At 35.7% G+C, this 25,970-nt stretch overlaps 1 protein-coding gene across 2 annotated transcripts in view; it reads right to left on the bottom strand.

The window, feature by feature from the left end:
• Positions 1-16,772, bottom strand: part of LOC111147780 (dopey family member 1) — a 76,581-nt gene extending 59,809 nt beyond the window's left edge. For both annotated transcript variants that reach the window (XM_022504003.1, XM_022504002.1), the window contains exons 1-4: positions 16,635-16,772; positions 12,889-13,070; positions 5,307-5,477; positions 2,105-2,294 (exon numbers count right to left, since the gene is read on the bottom strand). In XM_022504003.1, coding sequence (XP_022359711.1) covers positions 2,105-2,294; positions 5,307-5,477; positions 12,889-13,070; positions 16,635-16,772 — 681 coding nt within the window. The remainder of the gene's footprint in view (positions 1-2,104; positions 2,295-5,306; positions 5,478-12,888; positions 13,071-16,634) is intronic.
• Positions 16,773-25,970: the final 9,198 nt, after the last annotated feature.

Raw genomic sequence — 25,970 nt, 5'->3', positions numbered from 1 at the left:
CAGGAATAACTGTTTGTGATCTTGGATTAAATAAAATTTCTTAGAAAATATCTAATACCAAAAGCACAAATGCTGAAAGATAAAACAGATAAACTGGACTTGATCAAAATAAAAATTTTCCTGCTTCAAAGGACAGTATTAAGAAAGGAAGAAGACAAGTCCATAGCACGGGCAAAAATAGTTTTAAATCATATATACAAAGGTCTTAACATCCAGAATATATAAAGAACTACAACTCAACAACAAAGAGAGAAATAACACAACTTAAATAACAGGCAAAGAATTTCAGGAGACACTTCTCCAAAGAAGATTTAAAAATGACAATAACCATAAGAAAATATGTTCAATATTATTAGTCATTAGGGAAGTGCCAATCAAAACAATAATATTTTATACCTGCTAAGGTATCTATTAACTTACATGTCAATGTTCAGAGCATTATTGATAATAGCCAAAGAAAATTATCTGATGGACAGATAAATAAAATGTGGTATTATCCACACAATGCACTATTATTCAACCATAAAAAGGAATGAAGTATTGATACCAGCTCAACATGGATGAATATTAAAAATATTGATAAGTGAAAGAAGTCATTCATTAAAGGCTATATATTGTATAACTGCATTTGTATGAAAAGTTCAGAATAGACAAATATATAGGAACAGAAAGATTAGTGGTTGCCCGGGGCAAGAGTGAGGGAAAAACATGGTGTGATTAATGACTATGGGGTTTCTTTTTGAGGTGATGAAAATGTTCTAAAAATTAGATAGTAATACCTGCACAACTTTGTGAATATACTAAAAACCACTGAATTATACAATTCCAAAGGATAAACATTATGGCATGTGAACTGTACCTCAATAAAGTTGTTATTTAAAAAAAGGTAAATATATCTTTACCAAGTGAACCAGGAATCCCATTCCTAGGTATTTCCCTAAGAAATAAAAACATAGGTCTCCACAAGTAACTGTATGCAACTGTTTACAGCAGCTTTATTCATTATTGCCCAAACAAGAAACAAACGTTCACTAACTGGTGAATGAATAAACAAACTGCAGTACATTCATGCAACATGATACTACACAGCAATGCAAAGGAACACACCAATGATACGCATAAATACATGGATGAATCTCCAATGTGTTCTACAAAGTGAAAGAAACCAGACTTAATGGCTGATACTGTATGATTCCATTTACATAGTATTCAAGAAGAAGTACACCTACAGGAACAGATATCAGACCAGTGTTTGCAAGGGCCTGGAAGTATAGGAGAAGAGAAATAACTACAAAGGGGCCCAGAAGAACTTTTTGGAGTGATGTAAATAGTCTTTATTTTGATCGTAGTATTGGTTACTTGGCTGTAGGCTCTCCAAATTCATAAACTGTACATATAAGTTGTTATTTTCCATGTATGTTAATTAGAGTTTAATACATGTAACCATAAATCTGCATAAAAATCTCAGTCATTTTATAATCATATAGAAAAAAAGTGCAGGATGATTAACCATAATTAAAAAAAAAAACTTTTCATAGTGACCTTTGAGGGCTTATTTTTTACTCCTTGCTAATTTTCATAGTATAGCACTCTAGAGAGAGAAAAGGTTTCCTTCTATTCTTAATCTAGAAATTAAAAAGTATAAGCAATCAATGTGATTTTTTTGGGTACTATCTTTCACCATCTCCTTTGGTTCTATATCTTCTTGTACAAATTCAAAAAAGAATCTGTCACTTTGTTGAAAATCCATCTTTCCTATAATGGAAGCTATGACTGAAAAGGTCTCCTTTGGAATGATATAATTAATGTGGCTATGTTAACAGAGGTCTGATCAGTTAGCAAGATGGTAATAAAGACCATTTATTTGCTTGAATAACAGCTGAAGATAACATATAATCTACAATTCCTTTTCCATGAAAAAAATTTTTTGAGGCTTTTAAAAACAATACTTAGTGACTAATTTGGTCTTTAAGTTTCCTTGATGAAAAATGTAAGTTTCATGGAAACAGGAACTCTGGTTGTGGCACAATTCTCACCATCTGTCTGGAACAGTGTGCCTGGCTCTGAAGAAGTAGGTTATGTGAGCAATCATACATAGACATACCATTAGTTCAATATCACTGCCAATTATATAAAGTTGATCTTCCATGGAAAGCTTCCTGTTCAAATGGGCGAGGACATATGTGATTCCTGGTAACCGTACAGCAGGACTGGTAAGGAGACTACCCCAGAGGGCACTGTAGAAGGCTGACTGGTCCACTGCAGCAGCAACCTTTTCCAACAAGGTGTTTGTTCTGAGGTACAAAACAAGTGGCTTAAGAAGACAAGCATTTAATTTCATGTTGTTAAAAAGAAATTACTCTCCTCCAGAATGTATGAAAGCATTCATGCTATTGTTCCAAGCTTTGCCCTGGACACAAGTGTGATAGACTAGAAGTGTATTCTCCAAGAGGACTGGATTTCAGTCCTGGCTCCCCCATTTACTAGCTGTGTAATTTGGAGAAGTCACTTAATCTTTCTTCAGTTCCATGTCCTGATCTGTAAAATGAATCTTCAGTCCTATACATCTTAGTTAACAGTAATCCTGTAGCAGAATATATTTTCTGTTGAATTTCTATGAATTTTTTTTTTTAAAGTAGGCTCTACACCCAGTGTGGAGCCCAACATGGGGCTTGACCTCATGACCCATCTGAGATCAAGACCTGAGCTGAGATCAAGAGTCAGATGCTTAACCAAATGATCCATCCAGGTGCTCCCCCTATGAATTCTGAAAAGACATTTTCTAAATATTTCCTTCTCTTTGAAATCATATTATGTAATTCACAATAACTTTGAAAGTTTGCTGGAGATTCTTGCAGGGGAGCACAGCTACCCATATAGCCTTGACCAAAGAATGGTCCTCCTCTATCGTGGAAGGCTGTCCGCTTTGATCAAGCACACAGCTTCAGGAGGGACACACGTGAACAGTGAAGGAAGAAGAGGACACCTGCCTAGCCAGTCAGGTCAGGTGAATCAACCCTAGTGATCCATGGGGTGACAGATGTCACACCAAGATTGCCCTCACATCCTGCAATTCATAAAACTTTAATCAGACCTGTAACAAAATCAAAGATGCATTATTGCTTTATTAAGGACTATATTTAAAAATAAATTACTTTTGATTTGTTTCAAGCAGAGAATAACATAATACCTAAAAATTTATTACATTGTAGTATAGTAGAGTCAGAATCAAAAGAATCTGATGATGCATTTTACTGTTTACTTGCTATGTGATTTATTTATTTATTTTTAAATTTCTTTTCAGCGTAACAGTATTCATTGTTTTTGCACCACATCCAGTGCTCCATGCAATACGCGCCCTCCTTAATACCCACCACCTGGCTCCCCGAACCTCCCACACCCCGCCCCTTCAAAACCCTCAGGTTGTTTTTCAGAGTCCATAGTCTCTCATGGTTCACCTCCCCTTCCAATTTCCCCCAACTCCCTTCTCCTCTCCAACTCCCCTTGTCCTCCATGCTATTTGTTATGCTTCACAAATAAGTGAAACCATATGATAATTGACTCTCTCTGCTTCACTTATTTCACTCAGCATAATCTCTTCCAGTCCCTTCCATGTTGCTACAAAAGTTGGGTATTCATCCTTTCTGATGGAGGCATAATACTCCATAGTGTATATGGACCTCATCTTCCTTATCCATTTGTCCGTTGACTTGCTATGTGATTTAACCCAACCCTATACTCCCTCATGGCCTTAATTTATCTTTGGATTAAAAGAATATGGTTATAAATCCCTTTATTAGAATTTGTGTGGAATAACTGCTAAAACATAATGCTATAGTCTGAATATTTATGTCTCCTCAAATGTCATGTTAAAACCTTATCTTCCCAAAATGATACCAGGAGAGGCAGAGCCTTTGAGAGGTGCTTAAATCCTGAGGGTGGAAATCTCATGAATGAGATTAGTGTTCTTATGAAAGAAATCCCACAGAACTCCGTAGTCCCCTCCACTGTGCAAGGACCAAGGAGGAGGCTCCAGTTATGAACCAGGAAGAGGGCGTCACCAGAACATGACCTTGCTCATACTGATACTGGACTTCCAGCCTTCAGAACTGTGACAAATTAGTTGTTTATAAGTTACCCAATCTGAAGTATTTTGTTATAGCAGCTCAAATGGACCAAGACACATAACGAGACAAATCAGAGATACCACACTCATAAAAATCATTATGTTAAATTTTTAATTGTGACTAACAGACTTATAAAGTGTTTCCCTAGAATTAATATAACAATTAGAAACAAAACTCAGCTATACACTAAATGAAATTACATCATATGTTTCTAAAATTGTAAGCGAGTGAGTAAAAAAGTTGACAAAAGAAAATGATGTTTTTAGACATAAATTTTATTTTCTCCAAGTAGTTTAGGAAGGTAATCCAGTATTTTCAGGATTAGATTCTTAGCGCATTATAGAAACATATGAACCAAAATAAAATAGAGTAGCTGGTCAATACACCAGAATAAATTATTTAAATTCAAATCATTAAGTGTACTCATAAAATAAGCTTGGTATTTTCTGTTTTTGCCACCTCAACTCACAATTTCCTTTTTGGTAAGAATATTAGTAACAAGCTACTAAAGATAGTTAATGCCATCATGCACTGTCTATAACTATAAACTTCCTAAGAAGCAGTAATAGGCTCCAAAATAGATTAATTAATTTTCTTTAAGAAGTTAAAATATCAAGACCATCATGTCACAGCTAGTGAAACAGCACTGTACTTGGTGTTAGGCTCTTTTCCATCACTAATAACTTAAAAACTGTTAACACATGGTCCAATTTCCCATTCTTTTATTAATTTAAGTTCCTACATATTGACTTTTTAAAATTATGGGTTGCAATTTTTTGAGTAACTTGTATGTGCTAGGACTTGACTAAGTCATTTCATTATTACAGTTAACAGAATGGAATAAGTACTGTTTGTTTTAGAGAGGAAGAAACTGAATAAAGTTCTGAAATGTTGAAAAGCTTGTCTAAGCTATCTAGTGTCTGTTGAGCCAGGATTTGAACCCAGTCCATCTACCTCCCAAGTTTGTGTTCTTACAACCTACCTATATTTTCAGTGCAATACACAAATTAGATACATATTACAATATTTTTTTAGTTGTTATAGAAAGCTTCAGGTCATATGTTAAAGTGTTTAGAATAATTAATTTTTGTGATGTTAAAACATTATTGATCCAAGGATGCTTGCTGACAAATCTATGACTTTGCTTACTTAGTTGCACTAATAACAGTACCATCTTACCTCTCATAGTACTCTGATCCTTCTTCTAAGCCAGGCAGAATACCAGTTAGCAATCCTTGTAGACCAGGCTTCAGTGTTTTACCCAAAGGCAGGTAATAGATCTCATACAAACTTAGCAATGTTGGTTTCACAGACATGGCAGCATTTGCAAGAAGAGGAAATAACCCAGAACTATTTAAAAACATAGAAACAAAAGGGGGTAGGGAGAAGCACATTAACTACAAAACATTAATTCATATGTACCTACATATACATGTAAATCTTGACTTATATTTTGACGAAATAAGAAGTTCTCCTAATCAACTCAAAATGATATCCTCTTCTACATCAATTTAATCAACACAGGTCTCTCACCTAAGCCTCATATTCATAAACCCAGTGGCCACCCAGCTATTTAATAAAGACTTCAAATTTCACAATTTCAAAATATGGCATCATTATCCATCTGGCTAACCAAAAAATTATAAATTTAGGAGTGATCCTTGACTCCTTTAAAAAAATCTTCTCCTCTAACTTGTATTAAGTCACCAAGTTTTCTCTCCACATCATTCTTCTAGATACCTCTTTGAATACTGTAAATCATCTCCATCTCTACCAGACTTTTCCCTAGAAGACTCAACTATTATGTAGCACTCAATCATCCTGACTTACCAGGTACTGACTGCTTCAGTATTGCCCTGAAGCACCTGTCGTCAGGAAAACCTTTCACTGGCTTTCTTTCGCCTTTCAGATCAGTCTAGTTTGATGTAGCTTTTAACATTTTTTGATGTTTTGCTACTACACACCTGTACAGCACACATAAGCTCACCAATTTTGCTCTTGCACCTTCTGCTCCACATATACTGAAGAATTCCTTTCAGATTTGTTTGAGAACCTTCCATGCTCTTTTTACTGTCTAGGTCTTTCCATATGCTGGTCCAATAGGTTTAATTCCTACTCCTTTACTTACAACTTTTTTGTTGTCCGGTGACTTCTAGACTTTCAGGAATTAGCCTAAGCCGTTTCCTGGAGGAGACTGTCTTCAAATTAGACTAGGTTAGGCTTCCTGTTTTGTGTTCCCATAGTATCCAATACCTACTTATTCTAGTAAGTAATTCTGTACTTATTGAGTATTTCTAATAGGCAGCTCTGTAAATATCAGAAAGCAAGGGACCATGACTATCTTTTTGTTTCTGTATCCCAAGGTCCTAGCACCAAGTCCTCTTGCACTTAAGTGCATAACAAAAACATAAAGATTGTTTTGCTACTAGTTTATATAGTAAATAGAGATTACTACTTGCTACTAGTTTATATAGTAAATAGAGGTCATCAAGAGAGAACTCTGTTTCCTACTTTTCTGCCTCCAACTTTAGGTAGTCTGATCTAAATTTATAGTCAAAGCCTCTTCAAAGCTACTTTCCTCCATAAGCACCAGGGCCCAATGCTGGCTTTTGCCAAGGTCCTGCTTCATCCACTTTCCTTTTTTTCCCCCTTTAACTTCTCTCTTTCTTTTTTAAAAGATTTTATTTTTTAAATAATCTCTACACCCAACATGGGGCTCGAACTTACAACCCTGAGATCAAGAGTTGGATGCTCTACCAACTGAGTCAACTAGTCGTCCCCATCCTATAACTTCTGTCCTTCTTTTTCCACTTACATCTTTGTCTTTCAACACAACTGTGTTCAATCTTATTCAGTGTACCCGGGTGATCTCAATTATTTAAAAGTCTTCAACTGCCACCTAAATGCCGACTGCTATAAAATCTCTAGACTGAGGTCCAAATTTGTCTTACCAAAAGCTGACTACATATAATATTTCATGGTACTCAAACTGCACATCCAGCCTTCTTAGTAACACTGCTGTGTACTGCATCATGTTAAGAAAAAATAAGCTTAAGGGGTGCCTGGGTGGCTCAGTGGGTTGGGCCTCTGCCTTCGGCTCATGATCTCAGGGCCCTTGGATTGAGCCCCCCATCAGGCTCTCTGCTCGGTGGGGAGCCTGCTTCCCCCCTCTCTCTCTGCTTCCCTTTCTGCCTACTTGTGATCTCTTTCTCTCTGTCAAATAAATAAATAAATAAAATCTTAAAAAAAAAAAGCTTAAAGCAGCAATATGGTATTTTGCCATATAACAGTTTGTTCAACTTTAAAAGTATTTGTATATAATTATGTGCAACCATACACCTTGAGATTAACAAAATTACAAATGAAAAACATAAAGTCCAACATTAATATAAACTTTAGTTTATAAATTAGATGCACTTTGAAAAACTATAGACTAGCAATATAATTTCACTCTATGTTGTGTAAGAATGTCTGCTAGATCTAGAAATGTAGAAATGTTTTCCTAGGTGTGGTATTATAGAGATAATTTACTATTCTGGTAACATCCTGCTGAAAAAATCAGATATACTGCAATTTTGTAAAATAACTGTTTTTTAAGGTAAAATTTGTGTTACTGAAGAGTTGAAAAGTAGCAGGCATGACTTATAAAGTCCTGCATTAAGAAAGGAAAATCTACCATCTCTGAAACTAATAATACACTAAATGTTAACTAAATTGAATTTAAATATAAATTTTTAAAAAAGGAAAATCTATCAGTTATTAGAGAATTATATGCAACACAAATTCAGAAATTCTTGGCTTTTCTTTTAAAGTGCTGTTTTTTGGAATGCAGTATTTACTATTATTAAAAACAACCACGACATCCAAGCAGAATTTAAAGAAAAAACATATATGCCCACTAAAGCAGACCAGCAAAGCTAAAAGTTTGTTTTCATTTAAAAAAAAAAAAGTTTTTTTATTTTAGCATTGTCTGGGTGGCTCAGTTGGTTAAAGTGTCTGCCTTTGGCTCAGGTCATGATCCTAGGGTCCTGGGGTCAAGCCTGCATGGTAAGCAGGGAGCCTGCTTCTCCCACTACCTCTGCTGCTCTCCCTGCTTGTGGTCTCTCACTCTTGCTCTTTCAGATAAATAAATAAAATCTTAAAAAAAAAAGATTGATTAATTTAGAAAGAGAGCATAAGCAAGGGGAAAGGCAGAGGGAGAAAGAAGAAGACCTCCCACTGAGTGGGGAGCCTGAAGTAGGGCTCTATCACAGGACCCCAAGACCTGAGCCACAACCAGAGGTTGAATATTTAACCAACTAAGCCACCCAGGTGCCCCAAATTTGTTTTTATTTTTAATTTTTTTCCCAAAGATTTTATTTATTTGAGAGAGAGAGAGAGAGAGAGAGACAGATGGCGGGGGTGGGGGGAGAGGGACAAGCAGACTCTGCACTGAGCATGGAGCCCCATGTGGAGCTCCATTTCATGAGTCTGAGATCATGACATGAGCCGAAATCTATGTGGCTTGTTCAACCGACTAAGCTACTCTGGTATGCCTAAAAGTTCATTTTTAAAAAGACTAACAAAATTGATAAACCCTTGACAAGACTGATCAAAGGGAAAAAATAAGGTCTGACTTACCAATATCAAGAGTGAAAGAGGAAAAGTGGATATGCATGTGGGAAAGAAACTGGATCCTTATCTTATGCCACACATAATAGTTAACTTGAAATGGAGTGGAGACTTAAACATAAGGCTGGAAACTATAAAACTCTTAGAGGAAAACATAGGGGAAAAGCTCCCTGCATTGGTCTTGGCATTGATTTTTTAGATATGAAATCTAAAGCACAAGCAACAAAAGCAAAAATAAATAACTGGGACTACATCCAACTAAAAAGGTCCTGCACCGTAAATGATAATCAATAAAATGAAAAGGTAATCTATGGAACGAGAGAAAATATTTGCAAACCACATATCTAACAAAGAGTAAATATCCAAAATAATATCCAAAATTAATATAAGGGACTCATGGTCAACAGCAAAATATCTCAAATAGTCCAATTAAAAAAATGGGCAAAGGACCTGATATATCATCCAAAGAAGATACTGGAATGGCCACTAAGTACATGACAAGGTGCTCGACATCATTAATCACCAGGGAAATACAAATCAAAAACAAAATGGGGTATCACCGCACAACTGTTAGAAAGGCTATTATCAAAAAGACAAAAGATGACAAATGCTGGCAAGGATGTGGAGAAGAGAACCCTTGTATGCTGTTGGAGGGAATGCAAATTGGTACAGCAATTATGGAAAACAGTATAAAGGTCCTTCAAAAAATTAAAAATAGAAGTACAATATGATCCAGAAACCCCACCTCTGGATATATATCTAAAAGAAATGAAATCATGAACTTGAAAAGATATCTGCACTCCCATTTCACTGCAGCATTATTTATAATAGCCAAGACATGGAAACAACTTGTATCCATTGACAGATGAACAGATAAACTGCCACACGTGCTTGTGCTTGTGCATGCATGTGCACTCACTCTCTCTCTCTGAATGCAGTATTATTTGGTCATTAAAAAAAATCTTGCCATTTGTGACAATATCGATGGACCTCGAGGCCATGATGCTAAGTGAAATAAGTAAGTATAGAAAAAAAATATATTATATCTCACTTAAATGCTGAATCTAAGAAAACCAAGTGCATAAAAACAGAGAAGAGAATGGTGGTTGCCTGAGATGGGTGGGGAGGAGAAGTGGGTGAAGGTGGTCAAAGATACAAACCTCCAGTTACAAGATAAGTAAGTTCTGGTGATATAATGTACATAATGGGGACTACAGTTAACAATACTGTATTTGGAGTTGATAAGAGAATAGACCTTAAAAGTTCTGATCATAAGAAAAAAAATCATAACTGAGGTTATGACAGATGTGTTAACATATGGTAATCATTTCACAGTATATACGTTTATCAAATAATATGTTATACAACTTAAACTTATATAGTATGTCAATTACATCTTAATAAGGATCAGAAAAAATTTCACACAGATATGAAAAAAGAGAGAGAAAGAATTAGTAATCTGGAAGTTAAGTAAGAGGAAATTATCCAGAATGCAACAAAGACAGACAAGAGGTTTGAAAACAAGAAAGAGAGGATAAGAGATGGGGAACTCAGAGTGAGAAGACCTAACATGCTTACTCATAGTTCCAAAAAGGGGAGAGAGAATAGATGGAGTAAAGACAATTTGAAGAGATTCAGAATTGATGAAAGTCACTGATTCACAGATGTAAAAATCCCAATGAATCAAACCAGGATAAATAAATAGATACCACCCTCTAAATACGTCACAGTGAAACTACAGGATATTAATGACAAAGATGTAGAGGAAAGGCTCTTACAGATAGGTAAGTCTTCTCTAGGCAAGTCTTCTCTGAGGATTTGATATTTAATCAGAGACCTGAATTAGAGCATTGAGGGTGAGGGAAACAAACAAACAAAAAGATGAGGAAGTATAAACAAAGAGACCTGTATCACAGAACAAAGTGAATTAGGTGGAAAAAAGTAGGAATTTGATGTAATTGAGACACGCAGGGCCAAAGTACATAAAACTTTAGAAGCCAGAGTAAGTACTTTGAATTTTACTTTTAAGTAGCAGGAAGAAGTCAATGGAGAATGACATCTATTTAAAGATGTCAGCAGGAGAATGACATCTATTTAAGGTATCAAAAAGTTGGGGCGCCTGGGTGACTCAGTGGGTTAAGCCTCGACTTTCGGCTCAGGTCATGATCTCAGGGTTCTGGGATCGAGCCCTGATTTGAGCCCTACATCAGGCTCTCCGCTTAGTGGGCAGCCTGCTTCCCCCTCTCTCTCCTCCTGCCTCTCTGCCTACTTGTGATCTCTGTCAAATCAAAAAAATAAATAAAGTATTAAAAAGTTTACTCTGGTACTGTGTGAAGAAAAGGGTATAAAAGAATAAGAACAATATTATGTGTGCGTTAGGAGGCCAGTGACAAAGACCAAGCCGGAGATAAAGCTTACTTAGAGCAGATGCTGCCAGTGAGGGTGGAAAGAAGTAGATGGACTGGAAGATCTATGAGAACAATAACTAACATTTATTTAGGACTCCCCATATGCTGCATTGTTCTAAGTACGTTATAAATATTTACATTTTTTTTGTTTTTTTGGTTTTGTTTTTTGTTTTTTTAAAGATTTTATTTATTTATTTGACAGAGAGATCACAAGTAGGCAGAGAGGCAGTCAGAGAGAGAGGAGGAAGCAGGCTCCCTGCTGAGCAGAGAGCCTGATGCTGGCCTCGATCCCAGGACCCTGGGACCATGACCTGAGCTGAAGGCAGAGGCTTTAACCCACTGAGCCACCCAGGTGCCTTAAATATTTACATTTTTTTTTTTTAAAGATTTTACTTATTTATTTGTCAGAGAGAGTGAGCACAGGCAGACAGAGTGGCAGGCAGAGGCAGAGGGAGAAGCAGGCTCCCTGCTGAGCAGGGAGCCCAATGTGGGACTCAATCCCAGGACGCTGGGGTCATGACCTGAGCCAAAGGCAGCCGCTTAACCAACTGAGCCACCCAGGCGTCCCAATATTTACATTTTTAATTAACAATCCTGTGAAACTGGTAATGAGAATACAAAGACAGGTGAAGAAAATGACCCAAGATCACAGAGCTGGTGAGTGAAAGACAAACCATTTTGATTCCAAAGCTTCTGTTCTTTACCACTATGAAACAAAACTCTTGGTGACAGATTGTACATGGGAGGAAGAAGAATATGGGCAAAGAAAACAAGATACTAAGTGTAACCCTTGGATTTCAGACTTGTGTAAATGGATGGACAATGGTGCCATTTACTGAACTTTAGTGCACTTGCAGAAGGCTGGGTTTATAGAAAATGAGGTTAGGTTGGAATAGGGTGAACTTCAGTTGAACCACCACACAGAGATGGTGAGTAAGTCAAAAGTCTAAAGCACCACACAGAGATGGTGAGTAAGTCAGAAGTTTAAAGCAGAAGCCAACACTGGTGATACCAAGTTGGGAGTTAGCACTTAAAGGATAAAACATGGGTATGGATAAGCTCCCCCAACGAAAGCAATATAAAGGCAAAGGTAAGGCTAAGCAAGCTTTAAGAAATTCCATATGTCCATATGAAGACTGAAAAATTAAACTGCAGGGCACCTGGGTGGCTCAGTGGGTTAAGCCTCTGCCTTCAGCTCAGGTCATGATCTCAGGATCATGGGATCGAGTCCCGCATCGGGCTCTCTGCTCAGCGGGGAGCCTGCTTCCTCCTCTGTCTCTGCCTGCCTCTCTGCCTACTTATGATTTCTGTCTGTCAAATAGATAAATAATCTTTAAAAAATAAATAAATAAAAATAAAAGTTCTTTAAAAAAAAATTAAACATGCAGAATAGAAGCCAATAGAAAAAGACTATTTCAGGGAAAGAATCATCAACTACATTGAAAGCTGCTGAGAGATAAAGGTAACTTATACTTTTCAGTGTAGTCCTCAAGTTGAAAAGGCAGAAAGTAGTGTACTCTCAACAATTCTAAGCAAAAATTTTTCATAAATGACAGAAGAAAAAAAAATCTTACATTAAGGAATATCCTAAATTTTTCTGAAGTACTTAATATCAAAGTATTTGACACTGACATCTAAAAACTTCCTTAAAGGAGTTTTCAGTATTTTAGCTTTTACTGCACAAAACATAAAACAATCAAAAATGTTTTTTATTTTTACATAAATAATAAAATTTTTCTTACCTGTATAAAAAAAGATCTTTGGCAAGTCTCTTAGGTCCAATGATTTTGAAGATAATCTCATATGTTTCAAGTGCCTTTCGATGAACTCCACCTGGTAATGCTGGATGTAGGCATTGAGCTAGGCGTTTGCCTATGGTCAGCTTTTTGGGTACTACCTGGTATTTTGCATTATTTTGTAAAACCTTGAAGAAAACATTTTAATTCATTTGAGTAAAATAAAAACATTATATCTTTTATTTCCATTTTCTAGCACAGAATTATAAAAAGTCCTTATAAGACTTCTTTACACTCTAAAAAATTATAGAGGGTGCCAAACAATTCTTGTTTTAGTGCTATGTATCAGTATATGCCATATTTAAAATTAGAACTGAGGATGTAAAAAATTTATTTTGTTAAAGAAAAAGAACCCACTACATGTTAACAGAAGTATCATTTTTATTTAGAAAAAAAAAACATAATATTTTGCCAACAAATTTATTCAGAAGAGAGGCAATGATTTAGATTTTTGCAAATCTTTAATGTCAGTTATCCTTCAATCTATTTTTGATACACTGTTTGAAAGATCTGAAGGAAACTGGATCTCAATATAAATATGTGGTTGGAAGAGCAACAACCATTGCTTTAGCATATCATATGATAGCAAGGAATTCTAATGCTTAGAAGAATCTACTTAAGATTATAACTGCCCATTTGTTTTTACTAACATAACTTCCCAAGTGGACCAAATACAACTGCATTTATTCAAACATAACATTTTTTTAGAGATAATAGTCAGGGTAGAATTTATAGATTTTATTTTACAAACCACCCAAAGGAGATTAGTTATGTAAGTAATAAGAACTTGAAAGTTCTTCCAAGTATTATAGTAAAGTGCTGATAGAAAATTACAGAATAAACAGAATGAAAACAATAAAATATGCTAGAATTGGAATTTAGAAGAAATATAAAAGAAGTCCTTTACTTTACAAAACAAAGAACTGAAGTTAAAATGTATAAAATGACCTGCCAAAGGTAGTACAGTAGAAAACTGAGGACTGGATCTCCCAGTTTATAACAAAAGTGGAGGCTCTAACTGAGGTCCACTTAGATATACCATTTTCAATGTTCTTCCTACTATAAGCTTTTAATTCAGTCTTAAGTTGGATGTAATGAATGTAAATAAAATCCATACATGAAAAGCAAATTAAGGGCAAAATACCAGTAAGAACACAGCTATGAAAAATATTTTTCAACTAGCTGCTTCTGTTTCTAAAATATTAATTTGAATTTTAAACACAGTAGCCAGGAGTCAATATTTACAAATTTTTAATTTATTTTTTTAGTAATCTCTACACCCAATGTGGGCTCAAATTCGACACCCTGAGATCAAGAGTCACATGCTCTTTCAACTGAGCCAGTCAGGCACTCCAATATTTACATATATTTTAAGGAAAAGTATCATTACCTCTGTGGAAAACTTAATGATCTACTTAACAAAATGTTTAATAAAAAATTCTATTAATACCAAATAAAATTTAAGAAGTAAAATAAAGCACCATTTTCTGAAAGTATTTCAAAACTGAAAAACCTATATAAATGAGGTGAAAGTTTAGTATATTAACAATATATAAACAATAAAATCTTATATTAATGTATTTAGACTATCATCAACAAATTTATATTACATATAGTACATATAATCTTTGCCTGTTTCTCAACTTAAAGTAAGTTTTTTCAATGACTTGCATATCCTACTTTGTATTATCTGGATACAGTAATATGTTTTCATAAATTATTGATTACATATAAAAACTACTTATGTACTCAATTATGTATATTAATTTTGCAATTTAGTCAATTGCTTTTAAACATAGTTCCTAGTAACTTTTCAGCTTCAGAACAACAAAGAAACTAACGACTTTTAAGCATATTCATACATAAGGCTATTGTAAATAAATTTTTTTTTTAAAGATTTTATTTATTTATTTGACAGAGAGAAATCACAAGTAGGCAGAGAAGCAGGCAGAGAGAGAGGAGGAAGCAGGCTCCCTGCTGAGCAGAAAGCCCGATGTGGGGCTCGAACCCAGGACCTGGGATCATGACCTGAGCCGAAGGCAGCGGCTTAACCCACTGAGCTACCCAGGCGCCCCCATAAAGCTATTGTAAAAAAAATTGAGAATTTATCAAACCACAAATGATAAATGTTAGAAGTTAACATGTCAAACAGAAGTCTGTGCATCTATGGGGTGCCTGGGTAGCTCAGTGGGTTAAAGCCTGCCTTCAGCTCAGATCATAATCTCCTAGGATGGAGCCCCGCTGCTCAATCGGGCTCTCTGCTCAGCGGAGAGCCTGCTTCCTCTCTCTTTGCCTGCCTCTCTGCCTACTTGCGATCTCTGTCAAATAAATAAATAAAATCTTTAAAAAAATTAAAAGAAGTTCGTACATCTAATTTTAAGATAAATCCTTGGCACATTAAAAATGAAAGTTTTTTTTTAAGATACAAAAATAATTATCCATAGTATGTATGAGGTTGAACAGTAGTGTCCTTAGAATACATTTTAAGACAATTTCTTTACTAATAATTGTATGCTCCGCTGTTTCATGTTAAAAGTTACTGGGAGAGCTCATTTCCTATCTTCTCCATTCTACTTAATATTTAAAAGCATCCCAATTCAATAACAACTACTTTAAAAAAACAAAACAAAACAGGGGGCACCTGGGTGGCTCAGTGGGTTAAAGCCTGAGCCTTCAGCTCAGGTCATGACCCCAGAGTCCTGGGATCAAGCCCCACATCGTGCTCTGTGCTCGGCAGGGAGCCTGCTTTCTCCTCTCTCTGCCTGCCTCTCTGCCTACTTGTGATCTCTGTCAAATAAATAAATAAATAAAATCTTAAAAAAAACCAAACACCTCCAAAATCCCCAAAACTATAGATGTAAGGTGAGAAAAGTTTGTTCTAAGTTAAGAAAGAAACCAAAAAAAGTGTTAAAACTTAAAAGCTATGAGTTGATCCATTAATGCCACCACAGCAGGGGATTAACACTAGACATGCTTGGAAGAAACACTCAAGGTGAACCTCCAAGGCTTAAGCGACAACTTGTCACTTTTGTAAAAAGTACTGAATAGGGGCACCTGGGTGGCTCAGTGGATTAAGCCGCTGCCTTCGGCTCAGGTCAGGATCTCAGTGTCCTGGGATCGAGCCCCGCATCAGGCTCTTTGCTCAGCAGGGAGCCTGCTTCTCTCTCTCTCTCTCTCTGTTGGACTCTCTGCCTACTTGTGATCTCTCTCTCTGTCAAATAAATAAATAAAATCTTAAAAAAAAAAAAAAGTACTGAATATATCTGAGGATTTCCTGGATACAAAATTTTCCTTACTGCTACATAACACCTGCAAAGGACAGAGGAATTACTACATTGCATACGGAGTTTTAAATTTTGCTGTCAGGAACTGCAGAGCTATATCTGATGATCAATTACAGAAATCTGTTATCCCTTGGAGTTAGCATATTTGCTTCCTAGTCTTGTGTTTTTAATGCCAATAATGGAATAACTATATTTTTCAAGTATTGTTGTTCTGGCCACAAAAATATACATGGCTGTATACATGGTATACATGGCAACTCAGGAAGTAAAATAGCAGTACCAAAAGTAATTCTGAACTTTTGTTATGTTTTCACAATTCTTCACTTCAACCTTTAGAGAAATTCAGTAAGTACAAATTCAGATTTCTGATTTTTACTTCTTTTTATGAAATGGATAAAATGGACATACCTTATTAAGTTTTCCAAGTGCTGATATCAAATCTGCCCATTCACTGGAATATTCAAAATTCTTTAGTGCTTTGTCAATTGCAGCTACATAGTTTCTGTATTTAGAGTCACTCAGTAATTCTAGCTCTTCTGTGTTCATCCTCCCACAGCGTCCCACTAGAGACCAGTTCCAAAGTCATGTAAAATCATTACCTATAAAAAAGTTAGAAGAAACCAAAGTTACAAAGTAAAATATTAAAACAGGTTTGTATGGTCTTGCTACAAAACCACTGGCCAACTTTAAAATAAATAAATAGGACTTCATTGAAATGAAAAACCTTTCTGTTTCAAAGGCTATTATCAAGAAACTGAAAAGAGGAGAAGGCTTCTGGGGAAGATGGCAGAGTGGAAGGACTCTAAGATCACCTTGTTCCACAGATACAACTAGTTAACTAGATAACTAAATAACTAAATAACCAAAAAAATGACCTGAAGACTGGCAGTACAAACTCTCCACAGCTAAATGTAGAGAAGAGGCCATATCAAAGAAGGTAGTAAGGGTAGTGATAAGATTGAGAGCTAAACGGATCCATGGAGGGAGGAAGACCCCAGGCCGCCTGAGAGAGGAGAAAAACTGACCCATACCTGGGAGCCTGCATTGTGTCGATGAATCACCATATTATTTCGCTTTGAAAACCAGAGGGGCCAAATTTTGTAAGTTCTTATAATCAGCGGGGCTTAAAACCTGGTCCTTTAAAAATCAGGAGGCTTGTGAGAGAACAGTGAGGGAGAGAGAAAACTGAGCCCCCAGCCTTAAAGAAACAGCAAAACAAACAGTCCCAGTAAGATAGGGCATAGAAGCAGCAGTTTGTAAAAAGCCTGGGTATCTGGGAGGAAGATTTGCTTACTAATCTCAAAGCAAGTGCTGGAGGGGCAGGGATCTTTGGGAGACTTTTCCAGAAAGAAAGGAGCTGGCAGGCATGGAGGTTAAACAACATGCTACTAAACAATGAATAGGACAACCAAGAAACCAAAGAAGAAATCAAAAATACATGGAGACAAATGAAAATGAAAACACAATGGTCCAAAGTCTTTGGAATGCAACAAAAGTAGGTCTAAGAGGGAAGTTTATAGCAAGAGGAAGTTATAAGAGGAAGTTTATAGGCCTACCTGCAGAAGAAAGAAAAATCTCAAACAACCTAACCTTACACCTAAAGGAGTTAGAAAAGTAAGGGGCAACTGGGTGGCTCAGTCAGTTAAGCATCTAACTCGTGGTTTCAGCTTAGGTCATATCTCAGGGTTGTGAGATGGAGCCCCACATCAGGTTCTGCGCTTAGTGGGGAATCTCTTGAGATTCTCTCTCTCTCTCTTCCTCTCTGTCACTACCCCCCCACTCCCCTGCTCACACGCTATAATAAACCTTTAAAAAAAAAAAAAAGGAATTAGAAATAGAAGAACAAACAAAACCCAAAACCAGTGGAAGGAAGAAAACAATGAAGATTAGAGCAAAAACAAGATTAAAACAAAATAAAATACGAAAACAAAACCCCCAATAGATCTGGTAAATGAAACCAAGAGCTGATTCTTTGAAAAGATCAACAACTGACAAACCAAAAAGGGTGGGGGGCCACAAAATCTGAAATGAAAGAAAAGAAGAAAGAACACTACAGAACTACGAGGGGTTATAGGAAAATACTATGAAGAACTTATATGTCAACAAATGGGACAACCTAGAATTATATCACCTCCCAAAAACTGAATCAGGAAGAAAAATTTGAATAGACCAATTACTAATAATGAAACTGAATCAGCAATCAAAAAACTCCTAACAAATAAATGTCTAGAACACACAGCTTTACAAGTGATTTCTACCAAACATTTAAAGAAGAGGTAATACCTATTCTCAAACTATTCCAAAAAATTAGAAGAGTAAGGAAAACTTCCAATTCATTCTATGAGGCCAGCATTACCCTGATGCTAAAACCAGATAAAGACACTACAAGAAAGATAATTATATAGGTCAGTATCTCCGATGAACTTAGATGCAAAAATTATCAACAAAATATTAACAAACTGAATCCAACAATACATTAAAGAAGTCATTCACTATGATCAAGTGGGATTTATTTCAGGGCTGCAATGCTGGTTCAATATTTGCAAATCAGTCACTACATAAATCACATTAAGGAGAGAAAGGATAAACACCATATGGCCATCACATTGGATGCAAAAATTATCAACAAAATATTAACAAACTGAATCCAATAATACATTAAAAAAGTCATTCACCATGATGAAGTGGGATTTACTTCAGGGCTGCAATGCTGGTTCAATATTTGCAAATCAATCACTACATAAATCACATTAAGGAGAGAAAGGATAAACACGATGTGGTCATCACAATAGAAGCAGAAAAAGCAGCTGACAAAGGATAACATCTATTCATGACAAAAACTCTCAGTAAATAGGTTCAGAGAGAACATACCTCAACAAAATAAAGACCATATGTGAAAAACCCACAGCTAACATCATACTCAATGGTGAAAAGATGAAAGCTTTCCTCTAAGATCTATCCTCTAAGATATTTCCTCTAAGATCAAGAACAAGATAAGGATTCACTATCAATATCAAGAACAAGATAAGAGTGAACAAGAGTCACTCTTACCACGTTTATTCAACATAGCATTGGGAAATCCTAGCTGCAGCAGACAAGAAAAAGAAACAAAAGGCATCCAAACTGGTAAGTAAGAAGTAAAATTGTTGTATTTGCAGATGACATGATACTATATATAAAAAACCCTAAGGACTCTATAAAAAAAATATTAGAACTGATGGATGAAATTTGTAAAGTCACAGAATATATAATTAAATTAAGGAAATTTGTGTATTTCTTTATACTAATGAGGTAGCAGAAAGACAAATTAAGGAAACAATCTCATTTCTAATTATACCAAAAAAGAACCAAATACACAGAAATAAACTTAACCAAGGAAGTAAAAGACCTGTACTCTGAAAACTATACACTGATGAAAGAAACTGAAGACGACACAAACAAGTGGAAAGATATTCCATGTTCACGGAGTGGCAGAACCAATATTATTAAAATATCCATACTCTCCAAAGCAATCTAGATTTAAAGATTTAATGCAAATTCCTATCAAATACCAACAGCATTTGTCACAGAATTAGAAAAATAGTCCTATATAAGGAACCACAAAGGACCCCTAATAGCCAAAGCAACCTTGAAAAAGAACAAAGCTGGAAGTTATCACAAGCCCAGATTTCAAGATATATCACAAAATTGTAGTAGACAAAACAATATGGTAATGGCACAAAAACAGACACATAAATCAATAGAACAGAATACAGAGCTCAAGTAAACCCATACTTATATGGTCAATTATTCTATAACAAAGGAGGCAAGAATATATATGGAGAAAAGACAGTCTCTTTAACAAATAGTGCTAGAAAAACTAGATAGCAACATGCACACAGAAGAATCAAACTGGACCATTTTCTTACAGCATACCCCAAAAGAAACTCAAAAGGGAATAAAGACCTAAATATGAGACCTGAAACCATGAAACTCCCAGAAGAAAACAAAAGCAGTAATTTGACATTGGCCACAGTAACATTTTTCTCCATATGTCTCCTCTGGCAAGGAAAACAAAAGCAAAATTAAACTATTGGTACTATACCAGAATAAAAAGCTTTGTTCAGTTAAAGAAACTATCAACAAAACAAACATGTAACCTACTGAAAGGAAATATTTGTAAATGTTATATCCAATAAAGAGCTCATTTTCATAAAAATACATTATATGTTTATTTTAAAAAATAAAAAAATTAAAAAAAATTTTGGCAACAAAAAAAGAAAAAAAAGAGCTCATTTTCAAAACATATAAAGAACTTATATAACTCAACACCAAAAGAATCTGATTTAAAAATGGCAGAGGACTTGAACAGACATTTTCCAAAGAAGACATACTGATGGCCAAGAGACCCATGAAAAGATTTTCACACCAATAATCATCAGGGAAATGAAAGATAAACTACAATGAGATATCACCTTATACCTGCCAGACAGCTAAAATAAAAAAGACAAAAAAATTACAAGTGTTAAAGATGTGGAGAAAAAGGAACCCCCATGCGCTACCAATAGGAATGCAAACTGGTGTAGCCACTGTGGAAGACAGTATGGAGGGTCCTCAAATAATTAAAAATGGAATTACTATATGTTCCACCAGTGGGAATTCACCCAAAGAAAATGAAAACACTAACTTGAAAAGATACACACACTCCTATGTTTATTGCAGCATTATTTATAATAGCCAAGACATAGAAGTAACCCAAGTGTCCACTGATAGATGAATGAATAAAGAAGATGTGATATGTATCCATAATGGAATATTACTCAGTCATTAAAAAAAAATGAAATAGTGCCATTTGCAACAACATGGATGGACCTAGAGGGTATGACGCTGAGTTAAAAAAAAAGGTCAGACAGAGAAAGGGAGAAAGACAAATACCATGATTTTATTCAAATGTGGAATTTAAGAAACAAATGGACAAAGAGGAAAAGAGATTAGAAAACCCCAAGATCTTAAATACAAATAACAAAATGGTGGTTACAAGAGGGGAGATCTTTTGGGGTATGTGGGAAATAAAGAAAGGGAATTGAGACTACATGTATCTTGAAGAGCAATGAGTAATATACAGAACTATTGATTATATTGTACACTTGAAACTAAGACTGTATGTTAATTATACTTCAATACATAAAACTGATTGTAAGGATGGTCACACAACTCTGTACTAAAAACTACTAAATTACACACTTTAAATAGGAGAATTGTGTGGTAGGTGATTGTATGGTTAGGTGAATTAATCTTGGCGAAGTTATGTGTGTATATCCCTACATACTTTTTTCCCCCTATATAGTGGGTCTTAGGGAATCTGTGAATTACCTCAAATTACATGCAAAATTTACCTCTTACATTTTATTGGGGAGAGAGTCTACTACTTTTATAAAAATCTCAAAAATGGTTCTTAACAAAACCCTCTAAAAGGTTAAGAGTCACTACTCTAGAGATTACAAGCTATATTGCTAATACATGTTTGCACTGAAAAAAAAAAAGGTAAAAACCTATCAATTTATTAAATCAAAATTTTCTTGGTTAAGGCTGTGACAAAAAGAATGATACAAACTTCTCAATACTCTATCTCAATTCTTTTATCCATAAAAATAAAAACAGACAAATCCCCACATCCCATTTTTAGAGAGATTATCTTCAATGAAGAGTCACTTGACTTTTATTCACCTCAATATACCATGGGCCAAGCCCTGTGTCTGGGTGCTGAATAAAGAGAATACTTCTGCCCTTGTGATACTTTCATTCCAAACTGGGAGGGGTAGGCCCTTAAAATAATGCAAAATTTATGCGGGGGAAAAAAACCTGTATTTTATTGTTATACTTTCCTACTCTGGATTCTCACAGAAACAAAATAAAGCAGTATTTTGAAGTACTGTGAGAAACCCAAGACGAATAGGAACTTAAATGATAAATGAACCAAAACTCATCTTAATTACCTCCCCTTTCAACATTGATTTGTTTCATAAAGAACTAGCTATGCAATTCCCCTGTTAGGGAAGAAGTCTTTGAAAGCAGGAACTATATTTCATATATATTTGTATGTGGCGCAGCATGTAACTTAAAATAGTCAAGCTCAAGCTGGATGCACACACGGTGTTGTAAGTATAATAGTTAAGACTGGGAGTGAGATAAAAATCCTGTAAGCTGTTTTATCATTAATCTTTATATTCTAAAATTTTTTACAATTCAATTTAACCATAAGTACAAACAGACATAGCAACATATGCTTCTAAATACAAAAGACAATCTTCGTTTTAAAATCTATTTTGTCTAATATAAGTATTGTTACACTGAATTTTTTCACTTCCATTTGCAGTTTTTTCCATCCCTTCAGTTTTAGTCTGAATGTGTCTTAGGTCTGATGTCTTTTCTAAGCAGCATAGAGATGGGTCTTGTTTTTAATCCATTCTGTCACCCTAGGTCTTTTTATTGTAGCCATTTAGTGTATTTACATTTAAGTTAATTATTGATAGGCCTATCATCTCTTGCTTTCTTCCCTTGTGCATTTTTTTTTTTTTTTGGAAGATTTTTATTTATTTGACAGAGAGCAATACAGGAAAGAGGGAACACAAGTAGGGGGAGTGGGAGAGGGAGAAGCAGGCTTCCCGTTGAGCAGGGAGACCGATGCTGGGCTCGATCCCAGGACCCTGGGATCATGACCTGAGCTAAAGGCAGACGCTTAACAACTGAGCCACCCAGGCGACCCATTTCCTTGCGGTATGATGGCTTGCTTTAGTGCTATGCTTGGATTCCTTTATCTTTTTTGTGTGTTTATCTACTGTAGGTTTTTGATTTGTGGTTAACACTAGGTTTATACAGAACATCTTACGTATATAGCAATCTACATTAAGTCTATGGTTGCTTAAGTTTGAACACATTCTAAAAGCACTAAATTTCTACCCCCTCCATATTTTACGTATATAATGTCATATTTTATGCCTTTTCATTCTGTGTATTCCTTGGCTATTTTTTTCTAGATATAACTGATTGTATTACTTTTGTGTTTTCACCTCCATAATTGGCTTTACAAGTGATTACTACCTTTACCACATGTTTGCTTTTACCTGTGGAATTTTTCTTATTTTCTTCTATTTCTGGCCTTTTCTATCCAGTTAAAGAATTCCCTTTAACATTTCTTGTAAGACTGGGTTAGTGGTGATGAACTCTTTTATCTTTTGTCTGCGAAACTATCTTTCCTTCTATCCTGAATGATATAACCTTACTGAGTAGAGCATTCTTGGTTGTAAGTTTTTCCCTTTCAGCACTTAGTATCATGCCACTCTCTTATGGCCTTCAAAGTTTTTGCTGAAAAATCAGCTGATAGCCTTATGGGGTTTCCCTTATTTGTAACTGCTTTTTCTTGCTCCTTTTAAAATTTTCTCTTTATCGTTACTTTCTGCCATTTTTTTTTATTATTTTATTTTTTTAAAAGATTTTATTTATTTATTTGTCAGAGAGACACAGCGAGAGAAGGAACACAAGCAGGGGGAGGGAGAGAGGGAGAAACAGACTTCCTGCGGAGCCAGCAGCCTGATGTGGGGCTTGATCCCAGGACACTGGGACCATGACCTGAGCTGAAGGCAGACACTTAACAACTGAGCCACCCAGGCACCCCAACTTTCTGCCATTTTAAATTTTTATGTGTTTTGCTGTGGACGTCCTTAAGTTAATCTTGTTAGGGGCTCTCTGTGTTCCCTGGACCTGGATGTCTGTTTCTTTCCTCAAATTAGGGTAGTTTTTAGCTATTAATTCTTCCAATAAATTTTTTGCCTCCTTCTCTCTCTCTCTTAATAAATAAAGCAAATGTTAGCAGACATAAAAGGAGAAATTGACAGCAATACAATAATAGTAGGGAATTTTTTTTTAAAAGATTTTATTTATTTATTTGACAGACAGAGATCACAAGTAGGCAGAGAGACAGGCAGAGAGAGAGGGGGAAGCAGACTCCCTGCCGAGCAGAGAGCCCGATGTGGGGGCTCGATCCCAGGACCCTGGGATCATGACCTGAGCCGAAGGCAGAGGCTTTAACCCGCTGAGCCACCCAGGTGCCCCAATAGTAGGGAATTTTAACACCTTCCTTATACCAATGGACAAATCAGCCAGAGAGCAAAGCAACAATGGCTTTGAATGACACATTAGACCAGATGGACCTAACATTCCATACCAATAGAGCAGAATACATACTCTTTTTAAGTGCATATGGAACATTTTCCAGGATATATCACATGTTAGGCCACAAAACAAGTCTCAATAAGTTTAAGAAGACTGAAATCATACCAAGCATTTTTTCTGCCCACAATGGTATGAAACTAGAAATCAGTTACAGGAAAAGTCTCGAAAGAACACAAAGACATGGACACTAAACAACATGCTATTAAACAATGATTGGGTCAACCAAGAAATCAAAGAGAAAATTAAAAAAAATACATGGTGATAAATGAAAATGAAAACACAATGGTCCAACATCTTTGGGATGCAGCATAAGAAAGCAGTTCTAAGATGGAAGGGTATGGTAACACAGGCCTACAACAAAAACACAAGAGGGGTGACTGGCTGGCTCAGTCAGTGGAGTGTGTGACTCTTGACCTTGGGGTTTTGAGTTTGAGCCCCACATTGAGTATGGAGATTATTTTCAAAAAATAAAATCTTGGGGCACGTGGGTGGCTCACTGGGTTAAAGCCTCTGCCTTCAGCTCAGGTCACGATCCCAGGGTCCTGGGATTGAGCCCCGCATCGGGCTCTCTGCTCAGTGAGGGGCCTGCTCCCCCTCCTTCACTCACTGCCTGCCTCTCTGCCTACTTGTGATCTGGTTGTCAAATAAATAAATAAAAATCTAAAAATAAAATAAAATCTTAAAAAAAAAAAGAAAAATCTCAAATAAACAACCTAACCTTACACCTAGAAGAGCTAGAAAAAGAACAAAGCCCTAAGGTAGTAGAAACCAAAAAAGACATACAGATGGCCAACAGACAAATGAAAAGATGCTCATTATCAAAATCACCAGGGCAATGCAAAACAAAACCACAATGAGGTATCATTTTACTGTCAGAATGGCTAAAATTAAAAAAAAAAAAAAATACAAGAAATAACAAGTGTTAGTGAGAGTGTGGAGAAAAGGAACCTTCATGCACCGTTAATGAGAATGTAATTGGTGCAGTAGAAAACAATATGGAGGCTCTTCAAAAAACTAAAAATATAAATACCATATGATCCAGTAACTCCACTACTGGAATTTACACAAAGAAAATAAAAACACTAATTTGAAAAGATATATATGCTTCTGGTTTATTGCAACATTATTTATAATAGCCAAGATATGAAAGTAACACAAGTGTTATGGATAGATGAATAAAGAAGATATGGTACACCAACACACACACACACACACACACACACACACACACACACACACTAAGGAATATTTCTCAGCCATAAAAAAGAATCAGACCTTGCTATTTGTGACAACATGGATGAGCCTGGACACTAATTGAAATAAGTCAGAGAAAGACAAACACCATATAATTCCATTTATATGTTGCATCTAAAACATTAATAAATGAACAGGCAAACAAATAAACCAAACTCTTAAATAGAGAACAAACTGATTATTGCCAGAGGGGAGGAAGGTGGGCATGTAGGTGAAACAGATAAAGGGGATTAAGAGACACAAACTTCCAGTTATAAAATAAATCACAAAGATGAAAAA

This window comes from Enhydra lutris, unplaced genomic scaffold (assembly GCF_002288905.1).
Source record: "Enhydra lutris kenyoni isolate GAN:26980312 unplaced genomic scaffold, ASM228890v2 scaffoldscaffold17, whole genome shotgun sequence".
NCBI lineage: Eukaryota > Metazoa > Chordata > Mammalia > Carnivora > Mustelidae > Enhydra > Enhydra lutris.
The sequence above is the reverse complement of the archived record's forward strand: the minus strand, read 5'-3'. Positions and strand labels throughout refer to the sequence as shown.